At 46.0% G+C, this 17,797-nt stretch overlaps 1 protein-coding gene across 2 annotated transcripts; it reads left to right on the top strand.

Annotated features, from left to right (window-relative positions):
- The first annotated feature begins 663 nt into the window (after positions 1 to 663).
- Positions 664 to 16,084, top strand: EAPP (E2F associated phosphoprotein). 2 transcript variants are annotated; one of them, XM_049766778.1, is made up of 6 exons: positions 664 to 772; positions 4,579 to 4,760; positions 5,914 to 6,009; positions 7,946 to 8,063; positions 11,868 to 11,981; positions 15,525 to 16,084. In XM_049766778.1, the coding sequence occupies exons 1-6, from the start codon at positions 699 to 701 to the stop codon at positions 15,793 to 15,795; spliced, it is 855 nt and encodes a 284-aa protein (XP_049622735.1). In that variant the 5' UTR covers positions 664 to 698; the 3' UTR covers positions 15,796 to 16,084. The 2 variants fall into 2 exon arrangements, with proteins under 2 accessions (XP_049622735.1, XP_049622743.1); XM_049766786.1 differs by lacking the exons at positions 7,946 to 8,063; positions 15,525 to 16,084 and having other exon boundaries at positions 11,868 to 11,938.
- The last annotated feature ends 1,713 nt before the right edge of the window (positions 16,085 to 17,797 follow it).

Below are 17,797 nucleotides of genomic sequence, written 5' to 3' on the forward strand. Positions count from 1 at the left end.
CCCGGACATTGAATCTTTTTTTTTTTTTTGATTTTTGGGCCACACCCGGTAATGCTCAGGGGTTACTCCTGGCTATGTGCTCAGAAGTTGCTCCTGGCTTGGGGGACCATATGGGACACCGGAGGATCGAACCACGGTCCGTCCAAGGCTAGCGCAGGCAAGGCAGGCACCTTACCTTTAGCGCCACCGCCCGGCCCCTGGACATTGAATCTTAACTTCCATTGGTAGTGTAGACTGAAATAGTAGGTAACTGGAAATGAGACCTAGTACTGGAGAACTCAAAGACACGACGGAGCTTCATTGCCCATCCATCATCATCATCATCATCATCATCATCATCATCATCATCATCATCATCATCATCATCATCATCATCATCATCAGGAATTGAATTGGGAAGAAGAGCCAGGAACTGGGGTAAGTCTGTGCAAAATCGGAAAGAGTCTCTTAGTCAAGAGGTAAGGTTTTTCTGTCTCCACTACAGAGTGGAATGGGATAAGGGAGGAGCAAAAGTAGGGGACGAGCTGAAGCCAGGCCCACCTCTTCCTCGGGTCACCGGAGGCTCGGACTGCGCAGACGCGGCAGCAGGCGGGCGGCGGAAGTGCGGGCGGAAGTGGCGTCGGCGACGCCGGAAGAGCCCGGATCGGCCGAGTAAACAGACGCGGAGCAGCCGGGACGCCTCCGGACCAGTAGCCGCCATGAACCGGCTCCGAGACGACGACGACCCCTACCTCGTCGAAGAGGCCAGCGACGAGGAGCCGGCTTTGAGCAGGTGGGCCCCGCTCCCCGCCCGGGCCTCCTGCGCCGCCGCCTCTCCACTCCCCTCGCCGCGCCTGCCTGGCCTGGCATTTGGGGGTCTTGCCGAGACAGGTCGGGCCGGCCTGGGAAGCGGAGTCTCGCGTAAAGCTTGTGCCGGAGAGCGGGCAGCGGGCAGGGCCTTGGCCTTGCAAGGGACCGACCGGCCCGCCTTCCATTCCTGCCACTGTATAAGCTCAGTCCTTCGAGCCCCGCCAGGAGTGACCCCAGAGTGCAGAACTAGGTGCAGCACTTGCATAGCAAACAACAATAGCAACAACGAAGGAAAAAAGATGCTCCCCAACAACAAAGCCAAACCAAAATAAGCCCTATGATTTGCAAGCTCCGTAGCAGTGCGAGCCGAGGCAAGTCCCTAAACTCAGGTTCCTCATCTCAGCTAGGAGAAACTAGAATTATCTTGGGCGATTTCGGGGATTTTATTCTGAAGCGTTGCTCTTGAGGGTGCCGCTGTCCTGGACATAGCGAGGCATACCAGCACTGTGTGCTTTGGGTCCCGGTTCTGGGAGCTCTCTGCACCCCAGGGGTCTCATTTCTGCTTGTGCCCGGTCGGTCGAAGGGGATCTATAGGTGTTTGTTGCTCAGTAAACCGAGATTGCGCTGCTGCAACTCTGAGGGACGTTATACACTACCTAGGAGGAAAATTGCACAGAGATTGTAGGCAGACGTAACCTTTTTTTTTTTTTTCGGGCCACACCGTTTGACTGGCTAAGCGCTCAGAAATTGCCTCTGGCTTGGGGGGGACCATATGGGACGCCGGGAGATCGAACCGCGGTCGCGATCTTTCCTTGGCTAGCGCTTGCAAGGCAGACACCTTATCTCTAGCGCCACTTCCCCGGCCCCAGACATAACCTTTTTTTTTTTTTTTTTTTTTTTCGTTTTTGGGCCACACCCGGCGATGCTCAGGGGTTACTCCTGGCTGTCTGCTCAGAAATAGCTCCTGGCAGGCACGGGGGACCATATGGGACACTGGGATTCGAACCAACCACCCTTGGTCCTGGATCGGCTGCTTGCAAGGCAAACACCGCTGTGCTATCTCTCCGGGCCCCGACATAACCATTTTTAAAAGCTGTCAGTAGGTGCTATTTCTAGACTTGACATTGTTGTGTCAAACACACATCTCTACTAGGAAAAAGGCTGTGCCAGCTGGCAGCCTTTTGATGTTGGCCTGAGAGGGTTTGCAGGGGTGGGAACTCCACTTTGGGACCTGCTTTTATGCTGGAGGAAACAGATTGGTTCCAAGATAGGTTGCCAGAAGGCTGTTTGGCGACTGGATCCTGTCTGTAAAGGGTACAGAAGCCATCATAAGTGCTTCAGTTTTACTACAAAATAGCAGTTTTCCAGAACCTGACTTAGCCCACTTTGTCTCTATTTCCCTTGTGCTATTAGAGCATGGTGCACAAGATTGGTGCATGATGTTTCTCTCATTGCATGGGCCCCTGCACACTGCCAGCTGTGGATGGTGATCAAATCCTTATGCATAGCTTCTGGTTCTTTGCTAGCACCTTATCAGCTGGACGATCTCTTGGCCCCAAATTGCTTGCATGTGCTGAGGCTTTGCCAATGGTTCTGAAACTGGCACCTCATATGGTATCCCAAGCCCTGCTAGACGTGCCTCCTGAGCTCAGAATCAGGTACTGCTCTTTATCCCCCCAAAAAGAAAATTAGAGTTTGGGATATAGCTCAACATAGTGTATTTGCCTTGCTTGTGTGAAACCTTAGGCTTGATCCTAGTTACCAAGCAAAAAAATGCGCTGACTTAGGAACTGTGAAAATATTGGGCATAGAAGATGGCTCAAAGGGCTGGAGCACGTGCTTTGCCTTTCAGCTAACCCAGGTTTGATCTCCAGCACCCTACATCTACCAGTACCCGACATCTCCAGCACCTTACACCCGAGTCTCTAGGAGTGATTCCTGAGTGAAGAGCCAAGAATAAGCCCTGAGCACTGCTGAATGTAGCAAAAAAGAAAAAGAAATTAAGTGTGCATAATTTTTTTTTTTTTGGTTTTTGAGCCACACCCGGCGGTGCTCAGGGGTTACTCCTGGCTGTCTGCTCAGAAATAGCTCCTGGCAGGCACGGGGGACCATATGGGACACCGGGATTTGAACCAACCACCTTTGTTCCTGGATTTGCTGCTTGCAAGGCAAATGCTGCTGTGCTATCTCTCCGGGCCCAAAATATGAGAATTTTAAGTTATTCATTTGTTTTCTTTTTTTGTGGGTGGGGAATCACACCCGGTGGTGCTCGGGGGTTACTCCTGATTCTGTGCTCAGCTGGCAGGCTCAGGGGACCATATGGAATGCTGGGAATTGAACCACCATCTTCTCGGTTAGCTGCATGCAAGGCAAACACTCTACTGCTGTGCTATCTCTCCAGTATCCCCTTTTTTTGTGGGAGGGTTTGGGACACACCTGATTGCACTCAGGGGTTACTCCTGGCTCTGTGCTCAGAAATTGCTCCTGGCTGGTTCGGGGTACCTTATGGGATGCTGGGAATCAAAACCAGGTCTCTCCTGGGTCTGCTGTGTGCAAGCAGATACCCTACTACTACGCTATTTCTCTGGCCTCGGCTTTCAACTTTTTTAAATCTACTAACCTGGATGGGTCTGTAGCCTGGCAGTTGAAGACAACTAGTCAAGGCCTACTCTTGTGATAACCATCTGGCTATATGGGCCTGATAGTTTAGTGCTTGGGCCGAGCAATTGGGTACTATTTGGGCCTGATGGTTTCGTGCTTAGACCCAGTAATTTGGTGCTGTTTGAACGAAGGGTGTGCTGGTGGCCACAAGAACCAACCCAGTATTGTTTGGGAGCCACAGGGGCTCCATTTGTGGCACTATAGGTGGCATGCTATGCCAAGTTTTGTACTTGGGGGCTGGTGCATCAAAAGCTCCAGTTCTTTGAGCCATTTCTCCAGCCCCTATTTTTTTACCCCTTCCTTTTTGTTCTGCAGGGTTCAGAGGTTTCAGTGCTTACAAACCTTGGTTATGATGCTTGCTGGGGGTTGCACAGTAGGTCAGTAGGTTTTGGTACTGTAATACAGGGGTAGACTGCACAATTTAGTTCTGCTGTTTACATATTAGTTGTGGTGCTTGCCAGGGATTAGACACTTTGAGTTGTGTTGCTCACACATTTGTTGTAGTGTGCTGGAGAGCAAACATTTCTCCAAACAGAAACTGATCTCATTGACCTCATGTTTCTAACTTAGGTGAGGCCACACTTAGCAGTGCTAAGGGATTCCTCCTAGTTGTGCTTAGGTAACCACTTGGTGCTGGGGATCAAGCCTGTACACTTGTATGCAAAGTGTCTACTCTAGTCTTTGGAGCATTTCTTTTCCTTACTTGGTCCTTTAATTCTTTTTTTTTTTTTTTTTTTTTTTTTTTTTGTTTTTTGGGCTACACCCGGCGGTGCTCAGGGGTTACTCCTGGCTGTCTGCTCAGAAATAGCTCCTGGCAGGCACAGGGGACCATATGGGACACCAGGATTCGAACCAACCACCTTTGGTCCTGGATCGGCTGCTTGCAAGGCAAACGCCGCTGTGCTATCTCTCCGGGCCCGGTCCTTTAATTCTTTATTTAAAAAATGAATTTTAATTTGGACCACCCTTGGATTGCTCTGGGCTTACTTCTGGCTCTGTATTCAGGGAGATCATGTGAGTTACCAGAGATCAAACCTGAGTTGTTTTCATTCAAGGAAAATGTCTTGCCCACTGTACTACCTGAACTCCCTTGTTCTTTGATATTCCTAATGATTATATGTATTCTAGTTCTGAGGATGAAGTGGATGTGCTTTTACATGGAACTCCCGACCAAAAAAGAAAACTCATCAGAGAATGTCTTACGGGAGAAAGTGAGTCATCTAGTGAAGATGAATTTGAAAAAGAAATGGAAGCTGAGTTAAATTCTACCATAAAAACAATGGAGGACAAGTTATCTTCTCTGGTAAAAGGTAAACTTTGTTTTCTTTGTAAGTTCTAAAGAAGGAAACTTTCTTATGCTGTTTTGAGTTTTGGCTGTTTGCCACTTTGAGTTAGGTCTTGAGTTAATGGATGTGTTTGGCCACCTGAGCTTTGTAATGTCCAGTGATGAGCCTTGTATTGGACATCTTTAAGTACTGTTTATTTGTATAATTTTCTTTTGTAACTTTTATTCCAGAATTTTTAAAAAAGGAATGTGTTCATAGAACTATTTTTAGTACTATATAATGTTGACATGCCAAATTAAATTGTATCACCAAAATTCCTGTCTCATTTTATGGTTTATATTTTCCTTTGTGTTTTGGGGCCAAACCTACCTGCACTCAGGGGTTACTCCTGGCTGTCTGCTCAGAAATAGCTCCTGGCAGGCACGGGGGACCATATGGGACACCGGGATTCAAACCAACCACCTTTGGTCCTGGATCGGCTGCTTGCAAGGCAAACGCCACTGTGCTATCTCTCCGGGCCCGCATTTTGATTCTTGTACTTTTTTGTTTGTTTCTTTGTGGGGGTCATAATCAGCTTTGCTCAGGTCTTACTCCTGACTCTATGCTCAGGAATCATTCCTGGTTGTGCTTGGGGGAACCATATGAGATGCTGGGATTGAACTTGGGTTTGCTATGTGTAAGGCAAGCACACTCCACTACCCACTATACTATTGCTCTAGGCCCGATTCTTGGTTCCTGGCAGCAAAACTGGTTTATGAAAATAGGCCTGCTTAGCATAAATTTTTTTTTTTTTTTTTTTTTTTTTGTGGTTTTTGGGTCACACCCGGCAGTGCTCAGGGTTACTCCTGGCTCCATGCTCAGAAATTGCTCCTGGCAGGCACGGGGGACCATATGGGACGCTGGGATTCGAACCGATGACCTCTTGCATGAAAGGCAAACGCCTTACCTCCATGCTATCTCTCCAGCCCCTTAGCATAAATTTTTATATTGATGTTCTGTGTACTAGGTAATAATAGACAAAAACAATGCTAGTTAAAAGGAAGATTTAGGGATGCAAAATTAAGTATACTGATTGTCATGGTGCACAGGTAGGCACAGCTAGGGAGAGGAAGAATGTGATCTAGATTCTTGTGAATTAAGTTGGTTTAATTTTAAATTTCCATTATGGTTTGAATAGGATCTTCCTTAGGAAATGGCCAAGTTGGAACAGCTGCATCAAAATACTATGATGATATATATTTTGATTCTGATTCTGAGGATGAAGACAAAACAGGTAACATTTTTACTGTATTTAGCAGCGTAGTTTATGGATAAGTTTACTAAGCAGTGATTTCATATTAGGATTTCCCTGAGTTTTTATTCCTTTATTCCCCTCTAATTTTATTTGGAGAGCATGGTTTACAAAGTTGTTTGTATTTAATGTTCGAATGCCAATCTCACTACCAATGTGACCTTTCCTCTACCATGTACTCAGTTTCTCACCCCTCTCAAACTGCCCCTTTAGCAGACACAAAATTTATTTTAGATTGCTTTGTAACAATAAAATGGTCAATGGAATTATCAAAAAATAAATTTGGGGGCCAGAGAGATATCATGGAGGTAAGGCATTTACCTTGCATGCAGAAGGTCGGTGGTTCGAATCTCTGCACCCATATGGTCCCCCGAGTCTGCCAGGAGCAATTTCTGAGTACATAGTCAGGAGTAATCCCTGAGCATCGCTGGGTGTGACCAAAAAAAACAATCAATCTATCAATCAATAAACTGTGGCCGGAGAGATAGCACAGCGGTAGGGTGTTCACCTTGCAAGTGGCCAACCTCAGGACCAGGGTTGGTTCAAATCCCGGCATCCCATATGGTCCCCCATGCCTGCCAGGAGTGATTTCTGAGCACAGAGGTAGGGTTAAGTAACTCTGAGCGCCACCAGGTGTGGCCCAAAAAACAAAAACCAAAAAAGCTCAATAAAAGAAAATTTGTCCACCACCACCACCACCACCCCACCACTACCCACCACCACCCACCACCACCACCACCATCAAAAAAAAAAAAAATGGGCCCGGAGAGATAGCACAGCAGCGTTTGCCTGGCAAGCAGCCGATCCAGGACCAAAGGTGGTTGGTTCGAATCCTGGTGTCCCACATGGTCCCCCGTGCCTGCCAGGAGCTATTTCTGAGCAGACAGCCAGGAGTAACCCCTGAGCACCGCCGGGTGTGGCCCAAAAACCAAAAAAAAAAAAAAAAAAAAAGAAATTTGTGACAATCATACCTCACAGTGGTGTTAATAAGGTCATTAAAGATTTACTGAGTTCTTTTTGATAGTTGAGTTTTTGTTTATTTCATTTATTGAGCTTAGTGGGCTTCAGTGGTACTTTCCCATCTAATGTGCTGTGCTCCTAACTGGGGTGTTAGTATTGTGGAATTTGGAGGTGTTGCATGGCTCCATATGCGCCATGTGCTTTAGGTGCTCTAGAACTGGGACTGTTCTTTGACTTGGTGTCTTCCATGATTATGAGTCGTGGAGCCATGAAACTAGAGCATTTTTATATCTCTAGCATGGAAGGTATGCACTTAGCCTATTGAACTATCACTCCTACCTTCAGTAACCTTTTTTTTTGTTTTTTTTTGTTTTTGGGTCACACCTGGCAGTGCTCAGGGGTTACTCCTGGCTCTCAGAAATCGTCCCTGGCAGGCACAGGGGACCATATGGGATGCCAGGATTCGAACCACCATCCTTCTGCATGAAAGGCAAATAAATGCCTTACCTCCATACCTCTGGGCCCTTCAGTAGCCTTTTTGAGACTCAATTCTCCTTATTCCTGCCTAGTTCTTGAGATACTAGTTTTTGGCAGAGAAACAAAAGTTTGCTTCTGTTTTCATTTTAGTGCCTTTTGAATTGGTCAATAACTTTATTTGAGGCATAATTAAAAAAATCTCTGAGGAGGGCCGGAGTGGTGGCAAAGCGGTAGGGTGTTTGCCTTGCACGCGGCTGAACTAGGACAGACTCTGGTTTGATTCCCCGACATCCCATATGGTCCCCCAAACCAGGAGTGATTTCTGGTAACCCCTGAGCATCACTGGGTGAGCCCCTCCAAAAAAAAAAAAAAATAACCCAAGAAAACACCAGCATAGGAAATTGGAAACTTTTTTCTCTAATAAAGAGATGTGAACTTTAGACACAATACCTAACCATATGTTTAACATTTTCAATATCAGCACAGGTAACCAAGAAAAAAGAGAAGAAGCGACACAGGATTCCAACAAATGATGAATTATTATATGACCCTGACAAAGATAACAGAGACCAGGCTTGGGTTGATGCACAGAGGAGAGGGTAAGAGTTTAAATTTAGTATCTAGAATGTTTTGAAAAATTAAAGGGGCCAGAGCAATAGCATAGCGGTAGGACTTTTTCCTTGCACATGGAGGACATGGGACAGACCTGGGTATCCCATGTGGTCCCTCAAGCTTGCCAGGACCTATTTCTGAAGGCAGAGACAGGTGTAACTCCTGAGCACCACGGATTTGGTCCAAAAACAAAAACAGAAAAAAAGAAAATGAATGCAGAGTAATCTCAAGATGATCTCAATGGCAATGACAACAGCAACAAAATGGGATGACATTTAATTAAAAATAAGGGATAAAGGGGCCAGTGAGGTGGCGCTAGAGGTAAAGTGTCAAGGCTAGCCAAGGAAGGATTGCGGTTTGATACCCCGGTGTCCCATATGGTTCCCAAGCCAGGGGCAATTTCTGAGCCCTTAGCCGGGAGTAACCCCTGAGCATCAAACAGGTGTGGCCCAAAAAAATAAAAAAACAAACAAAAAAAGGGATACAAGGTTATTTTGTTGTTGTTGTTTGGCCATTTCGGTAGAGCTCAGAGACTGCTCCTGGCAGTCAGGGGATGCTCTTAAGGTTGCTGGGGGAGCCGTCCAGTGCTAGGACTATATTTGAGACTCCAGTATGCAAAGCTCTGGCCTCAATAAGGTAATTTTTTTCCACTACGTGCTTGCTTCAGCAGCACATATACTAAAAAAAGTTGGAAAAAAATGCTGAATAGTGTTGTTTTTTTTTAAATTTTTTGTTTTGTTTTTAGGTTACACTCAGCTGTGCTCAGGGCTTACTTCTGTCTCTGTGCTCAGGGATCAGTTCTGGCAAGACTTTGGGATGCTGGGATTGAATTCAGGTTGGCTGTATGCAAGGCAAGCACCCTGCCCATGAACTGTCTCAGACCCTTAAAAATCGCTGAATAGGGGCCCGGAGAGATAGCACAGTGGCGTTTGCCTTGCAAGCAGCCGATCCAGGACCAAAGGTGGTTGGTTCGAATCCCGGTGTCCCATATGTCCCCCATGCCTGCCAGGAGCTATTTCTGAGCAGACAGCCAGGAGTAACCCCTGAGCACCACCAGGTGTGGCCCAAAAACAAACAAACAAACAAAAAAATCGCTGGGGCCAGGCGGTGGCGCTGGAGGTAAGGTGCCTGCTTTGCCTGCGCTAGCCTAGGACGGACCGCGGTTCGATCCCCCGGCGTCCCATATGGTCCCCCAAGAAGCCAGGAGCAACTTCTGAGCGCATAGCCAGGAGTAACCCCTGAGCGTCACAGGGTGTGGCCCAAAAACCAAAAAAAAAAAAAAAAAAAAATCGCTGAATAGGGGCCAGAGCGGTGACGCAAGCAGTAGGGCATTTGCCTTGGACGCAGCTGACCCAGGACAGACCGCAGTTCGATCCCCGGCATCCCATATGGTCCCCCAAGCCAGGAGCAATTTCTGAGTGCATGGCCGGAGTAACCCCTGAGCTTCACTAGGTGTGGCCCTAAGACAAAAAAAAAACAAAACAAAAACAAAATCGCTGAATAGGGATCAGAGAGATAGTACAGTAAGCAAGGCACTTGCCTTGTATACAGCCACCTTTGGTTTGATCCCCGGAATCCCATATGTTTCTCCAACCACTGGTGGGAGTGATTCCTGAGTGCAGAGCTAGGACTAGCCCCTGAGCAATGCTGGCATTGGTGCACTCCTGCCTCAATTGCTGAATAGTTTAATTTGAAAATAACTAGCATACTTCAGTAAATAAGTTGCTTTTAAAAATTTGTTGCTGCTGGGGCCAGATCGGTGAAGCAAGCGGTAAGACGTGTCTGCCTTGCCTACACTAGCCTAGTACAGACCACAGTTTGATCCTTCATGTTCCATATGGTCCCCCAAGCCAGGAGTGATTTCTGAGCGCATAGCCAGGAGTAACCCCTGAGCGTCACCAGGTGTGGCCCCCAAACAAAACAACAAAAATCTGTTGAGCTGGGGAGATAGTTGAAAGGGATAGGGTGTTGCTTTGTATGTAGGAGCTCTGGGTTCTCTCTTTGGCACCAATAAGTCTGGGCCCTCTGTTGACCTCTCCCCAAAACAAAATTATGTTCATTTTAGGCTATTATCATCAGTCTCTTTTTGGGAGGGATGGGTAGATTTGGACTATATTGCCAGTGCTCAGGGGATATTTCTTTTTTTTTTGTTTTTTTGTTTTTTGTTTTTGGGCCACACCCAGTGACACTCAGGGGTTACTCCTGGCTATGCGCTCAGAAGTTGCTCCTGGCTTGGGGGACCATATGGGATGCCGGGGGATCGAACCGCGGTCCGTCCAAGGCTAGCGCAGGCAAGGTAGGCACCTTACCTCTAGCGCCACCGCCCAGCCCCAGGGGGATATTTCTAATTCTGTACACAGAAGCGGTTTCTTGGTAGACCGTATGTGATGCTGGGGATAAAATGGGATTGGGTTGGGAGACTTAGCAATGGATTAAAACACTTGCTTTGCACATGCTGACCCAGGTTCAAGTCTCCAGTACCACACCCGAATACCACCAGGAGTGATCTTTGAATACAGCGTGAGGAATAAGGCCTGAGTGCCACTAGGTGTAGTTTACCTGTCCACCCCCAGAAAAATGGGATTGGCTGCATACTTAACCCCACAGGTCCTGGGGCCGGAGAGATAGCTTGGAGGTAAGGCGTTTGCCTACCAGGAGCCTGCCAGGAGCTTGCCAGGAGCGATTTCTGAGCACAGAGCCAGGAGTAACCCTGAGTGCTGCTGGGTGTGACCCAAAAACAAAAAACAAACAAACAAAAAAAGATTCTGGTCCTGAACAGTTCTTTTTGAATATTCTTCTTTATTTTATTTTATTTTTTTGGTTTTTAGGCCACGCTGGGATCCTGGGAATCGAACCCGGGTTTGTCCCAGGTCGGCCAGGTGCAAGGCAAATGCCCTACCACTGTGCTATCTCTTTGGCCTGTCTTTTTGAGTATTCTTGGCTCTGTCCCCTGGAGTGCTGACAAAACCTTGTCAGTGCTCTGACTTCTGACAGTACTCCAAGGACATCTGTAGTGCTAGGCATTAAATCTGGGTAAGCAACATGCGGGGCATGTTCCTTTTTCTGGTATTATCTCTCCTTCCTCATAACTATTTATTTGTTAGTTTTGGGGCCACCCCTGGTAGTGCCAGGTGCCAGTGCCAGGAATTAATCCTAATATTGCTCAGGTACCTGAGATTTGAAACTAGGTTAAGGCAAGCACTTATATCTGGCATCAAATACGAATTATAGGTTATTGGGAAGATAAGAGATAAAGTATCGCATTCATCATGTATCAAAGGTTTTGACTGTTAACATAGTTTATGACTGTTAATCCTGATTTTGAACTTCTGATTAAAGTACTGTGTGTTTGTTAGGATTCTTTACTTTCATTTTAGTTCCACTGGACTCCCCCCCCCCCATTTCTTTTCTTTTTTTTTGGGGGGGGGTTTGCATTTGACGCCGCTCAGGGGTTGTTACTCCTGGCTCTACACTCAGAAATCGACCCTGGCATATGGATGCTGGGAATTGAACCGGGTCTGTCCAGGGTTGGCTGCATGCATGCCAAATGCCCTACCACTGTGCTATTGCTCTGGCAGTGCAATTGCTCTTTTTTTGGTTTTGATTTTTGGGCTACACTGGCGGCACTTCCTTACTCACAGATGGTCCTGATCTACCTTGTATGCCCTGGGATACAATGTCATGGAATTAGTCTTTTCTGTAAGCATTGCTGGTTTCTTTCATTGGAGAATGGCATTACAAATAGCTGACTTTAATGTAACCTTTCTCTCTTTTCCTATTTTTGACTCTAGCTACCATGGTTTGGGAATACGGAGGTCACATCAACAACAGAGGCCTGTTCCAAATAGCGACGCTGTCTTGAATTGCCCTGCCTGCATGACTACATTGTGTCTTGATTGTCAAAGGTAGTGGAAAACAGTTTATATACGCAAAACAATTTGGTGAACCCTTTTGTTTTGAGGGGGGATGGTATTGGGCCACACTCAGCCATATTCAGATGCTACCTCTTTGCTCATTAGTGACCCTTCAGTGCTGAGAGCACCACATGTGGTACCATGGATTCAGACCAGGGTTGTGGTCACTAATGTGATAGCTGCATGCAAGACAAGAGCTTTATTTCCTGTATTTTCTAGACTCACTGGTGTCCTTTTTAAAAAAAATAGAAATAGATTTAAACTTCTTAGGAATTCTTTTTTTTTTTTTTTTTTTTTTGATTTTTCGGGCCATACCTGTTTGATGCTCAGAGGTCACTCCTGGCTAAGCACTCAGAAATTGCCCCTGACTTGGGGGAACCATATGGGACGCCGGGGGATCGAACCGCGGTTCTTCCTTGGCTAGCGCTTGCAAGGCAGACACCTTACCTCTAGTGCCACCTCGCCAGGCCCAGGAATTCTTTATTTTTTTTTTTTTTGGTTTTTGGGCAACACCTGGCGGTGCTCAAGGGTCACTCCTGGCTGTCTGCTCAGAAATAGCTCCTGGCAGGCACGGGGGACCATATGGGACACCGGGATTCGAACCAACCACCTTTGGTCCTGGATCAGCTGCTTGCAAGGCAAACGCCGCTGTGCTGTCTCTCCAGGCCCAGCCCCAGGAATTCTTATAAAGTTCTTTTGTAGTTGTTTGTTTTTGGGCCACACTCAGAAATGCTAAAGGGATTACTTGGCCAGAATCCTGGCTCTGCACTCAGGAATCACTCCTGGCAGTGCTCAGAGGACCATCAAGATGCCAAGGACTGAACTCAGGGATTACACTTGCATGCAAAGCAAGTGCCTTACCTGTTGTACTATCTCTCTGGCACCTAATAAAGTCTTTTTTTTGAGGGGGCCATAACCAGCTGTGCTCAGGGTTTATTCCTGGCTCTGTGCTCAAGGATTACTTAGAGTGGGCTCTGGGGACCATTTGGAATGCTGATTTCAGTTGTATGCAAGACAAATGCCCTACCTGCTTTATCATTCCAGCTCTGAATTCTGATATAGTTCAAAACTCATATGCTAGCTACATTCCTAGCTAATATTTATACATGCACACACATACAAACACATATATTTTTTTGGTGTTTGATTTTTGGGCCACACCTGGTGATACTCAGGGGTTACTCCAGACTATGTACTCAGAAATCGCTCCTGGCTTGGAAGACCATATGGGACGCCAGGAGATCAAATTGCAGTCGTCTTTGGTTAGTGTGTGCAAGGCAAACACCTTACCACTTGTACCACCGCTCTGGCATTTCCCCCTCTTTTTAAATCATTCCTCGCATTGCTTAGGGAACCCTATAGTGGTAGGAATCAAATCAAGCATGCCCTGAGGTCTTATCTTATGAACCATTTCTTAGGCACTTGGGCTATTTATTAATTTCTAAAAATTTGACTTATAAAAAATTGGGGGTTTAGTACTATATTTAGCAGTGCTCTGGGGCTATTCCTGGCTCTGCTCAGAGTGATCCCTGGCCAGATCACCAAATGTAGAGTTGGGGATTGGACCAAGGTTCAATCCACGGAAGACAAGCATCTTATCTCCTGTACTATCTCTTTGGCTCTGAAGATTTGATTTTAGTAAATTTTGATTTTATTGGGGGAACACATGTAGTGCCAGAGATCGCACTCAGGTTGGGTACATGAAGACATGCTATACTGTCACTCTGACTCTGTTTGGTGTCTGGATCTCTCTCTGCCCATAGAATGGGTTCTCTCCTTTGCTCAGGATGGCTTCTCAGATTTCCTTTAGTTGCTTCAAAGTTGAGAAAAAATGAGAGCTTCCATGGCTCTTTATGCACTTTGGGAGACTCTGACTTAGCATTGATCATCATTCTGTGTCAGGGAAGAAATAACTAAAAGAATATATCTCAGACCAGAGAAGTAGTAAGGTGCTCATTTTACATATGGCCAAGCCCAGTTTGATCCCAACCACAGAAAAGGTAATCATCCCTGAGCACTGCTGTGTGGCCCTAAAACAAACCAAATCTACAAAGAATATACAAATTTACAAAGAATGTTCCCTACTTGGGTATAAGAAAAGATGAAATCGTGGCTAGAGCAATAGTACATTGGGTATGATATTTACCTTGCATGTAGCTGACCTGCATTTGATCCATGGGCACCACTAGGTTTGATCCCTTAGTGCAGAGCCAGAGTAATCTCTCTACTTCACTTGGTATAGCCCAAAAACCCACAGGGGATCAAAAAAGGAAAAAAAAAATGAAATTACGTAATTTGCTGCTATAATGAGCGGGTTTAAGAGTATCATGCTGAGTAAAGTTAGGAGAGGGACAGGGCCGGAGTGATAGCATAGCAAATGGGGTACCAGCCTTGCACACTGCCTACCTTGATTTGATCTCTGGGATCACATCCCGAGCATAGAGCAAGGAGTAAATCCTGAGTACTACCTGGTATGGCTCAAAAACTTTAAAAAAAGGAAGGAGAGGAACACATACAGAATGATCTGCCTCATTTGTGGGTTATAAAGAAACTTAGCAGAGTAATAAATGCCCAATGCCATCTTTAAAAAAAAAAAGTTGGGGCCGGAGAGATAGCATGGAGGTAAGGCGTTTGCCTTTCATGCAGGAGGTCATCGGTTCGAATCCCGGCGCCCCATATGGTCCCCTGTGCCTGCCAGGAGCAATTTCTGAGCCTGGAGCCAGGAATAACCCCTGAGCACTGCCAGGTGTGACCCAAAAACCAAAAAAAAAAAAAAAAAGTTATGGGGCCAGAGAGATAGCATAGAGGTAGGGCGTTTGTCTTGCATGCAGAAGAACAGTGGTTCGAATTTTGGCATTTCATATGGTCCCCTGAGCCTGCCAAGAGCAATTTTTTTTTTTTTTTTTTGGTTTTTGAGCCACACCTGGCGGTGCTCAGGGGTTACTCCTGGCTGTCTGCTCAGAAATAGCTCCTGGCAGGCACGGGGGACCATATGGGACACAGGGATTTGAACCAATCACCTTTGGTCCTGGATCGGCTGCTTGCAAGGCAAACGCCGCTGTGCTATCTCTCCGGGCCCCCAAGAGCAATTTTTGAGCGTAGAGCCAGGAGTAACCCCTGAGCGATGCCAGGTGTGACCCCAAAACAAAACAAAACAAACAAAAATTTATGTTTCAGGCCCAACTCATAAAACTAAATAAAAAGGCTGTGGAAATAGCTCAAAGGGCTGGAGTGCTTCCTAACATGCACAAAGTCCCAGGTTAGAATGCTGGCCTTGCATAACTCCAGAGCACTACTGGGTAGTCCTGGTGGCCCCCAGCACCATTGGGAAGGCCCAGAGATATAGTTCAGTAGTAGTTGGCTTGCATCTGTAAATCCCTGGGGTTTGATAGTACCTCAAAAAGGAAATTTTTTTTGGTTTTTCATTTTTTATTTTATTGTAAGTACATTTTTGGTGTTCTCAAATTTTTATTTAAATGGGTAACTACTAAACTAGAGCATAAATCCATGTTCTTCATTTTCTTTTCCCCTTAGGCATGAATCCTATAAAACTCAATATAGGGCAATGTTTGTGATGAATTGTTCTGTCAACAAAGATGAGGTTCTGAGATACAAAATCCCAGAGAACAGGAAGAAAAGACGCAGCAATAAGAAGATGCGGTCTAATGATGAAGATGCTGCAGGTCAGGAAGAGACAGACGAACTCTATCACCCGGTGATGTGCACTGAGTGTTCCACTGAAGTGGCTGTCTATGACAAAGATGAAGTCTTCCACTTTTTCAATGTTTTAGCAAGCCATTCCTAAACAGTGCAGTTGCAAATAATTGCCTGATGTTGTATATAAGGTAAATATGAACAGTTACTTTTCTCCTGCTCTTTATGTAAAGTGAGAGTCTGCACGGTTATGTGAGAAAGCAGTGACTTATCTTTGTTTTTCTGAAAGAGAAGTTATCTTTCATTCCACTCTTTTGTAATTAAAAATTTCCCTTGCTCTGATGGGACCAGTTATTCTTTTCCTTTAGATGGACATTTGAAAACTTTGGGGCTTTTATTTATTAAAGCTCTTGATAATTAAAGTGTAGAGTTAAAATATTCTTTTGTTTCAGAGTATTATTATTATTGCTGCTGCTAATTATTTTTTTTTGATAAACCCTTACTGTGATTAAAGCAGAACTGTGGAGGTGGCCTGGTGTAAACATGGTGACCAATGGATTTGTTTTATTTAGCCTCCCGACAGTCCTTGGGCCACTTCTGTTGCAGGACTTGACATTTTTAACTTGAGACTGATGCTGCTTAGCCCTGTGGTGCTATAGGCTACCAGGACCACACTCAGCCATGCTTACAGGGACTATGAAGTATTTGAAGTATCAGGGGTAGAATTTGGGATCTCTGGCACTTAAGGCATATGTACTACCGTCTCATTGAACTACCTTGTTGGCCCCAATGGTTACTATTTGTTTTGTTTGCTTTTTAAGCCACACCTGGCCATTTTCAGGGCTTATTCCTACCTTTACTCAGGGACTCCTCCTAGAAATGCTCCGGGACCACATGGGGTGCTGGGGATCAAACCTAGTTCAGTAGCATGCAAGGCAAGCACCCACTAGCTGTTCAATGGCTTGGGCCCTGGTGATTACTTTTAAAAATTTCAGGAAAAGGGCCAGAGCGATAGCACAGCATTAGGGCATTTGCCTTGCATGCAGCCAACCCAGATGGACTCTGTTTTGATTTCCTGCATCCCATATGATCTCCTGAGCCTTCTAGGAGCGACCTCTGAGCGCAGAGCCTGGAGTAACCCTTTAGTGCCTCTGGGTGTGACTCATAAACCAAAATAAATAATAAAATTTTCAGGAAGAGCTTTTTCTTTCTTTCTTTCTTTCTTTCTTTCTTTCTTTCTTTCTTTCTTTCTTTCTTTCTTTCTTTCTTTCTTTCTTTCTTTCTTTCTTTCTTTCTTTCTTTCTTCCTTCCTTCCTTCCTTCCTTCCTTCCTTCCTTCCTTCCTTCCTTCCTTCCTTCCTTCCTTCCTTCCTTCCTTCCTTCCTTCCTTCCTTCCTTCCTTCCTTCCTTCCTTCCTTCCTTCCTTCCTTCCTTCCTTCTTTCTTTCTTTCTTTCTTTCTTTCTTTCTTCTTCTCTCTCCTCCCTCCCTCCCTCCCTCCCTCCCTCCCTCCCTCCCTCCCTCCCTTCCTTCCTTCCTTCCTTCCTTCCTTCCTTCCTTCCTTCCTTCCTTCCTTCCTTCCTTCCTTCCTTCCTTCCTCTCCCCTCCCTCTTCTTCCCCTCCTCTCCCCTCCCCTCTCCTTTTACCTCACCCAGCAATGCTCAAGGGTTACTCCTGACTCTGCTCAGAAGTTGCTCCTGACAGGCTTGGGGGACCATATGGGGTGCTGGGATTCGAACCACTGTCTGTCCTGGGTTGGCCACATGCAAGGCAAGTACCCTATTGCTATCTCTTCAGCCAGATATTGACATTGAGTTATTTTTTTTTTTAATTAAAAAAATATGGGTGAGGGGCCGGCATGGTGGCGCTAGAGGTAAGGTGCCTGCCTTGCCTGCGCTAGCCTAGGGCAGACCTAGGTTTGATCCCCGTTGTCCCAAGCCAGGCGCGATTTCTGAGCTCATAGCCAGGAGTAACCCCTGAGCGTCATCGGGTGTGGCCTCCTAAAAAAAAAACAAAAAACAAATTTGGGTGAGGCTGGAGAGATAGCATGGAGGTAAGGCGTTTGCCTTGCAAGCAGAAGGATGGTGGTTCGAATCCCAGCATCCCATATGGTCCCCTGAGCCTGCCAGGAGCGATTTCTGAGTGTAGAGCCAGGA

The sequence above is a fragment of the Suncus etruscus genome, chromosome 2, assembly GCF_024139225.1.
Source record: "Suncus etruscus isolate mSunEtr1 chromosome 2, mSunEtr1.pri.cur, whole genome shotgun sequence".
In the NCBI taxonomy this organism is placed as follows: Eukaryota; Metazoa; Chordata; class Mammalia; order Eulipotyphla; family Soricidae; genus Suncus; species Suncus etruscus.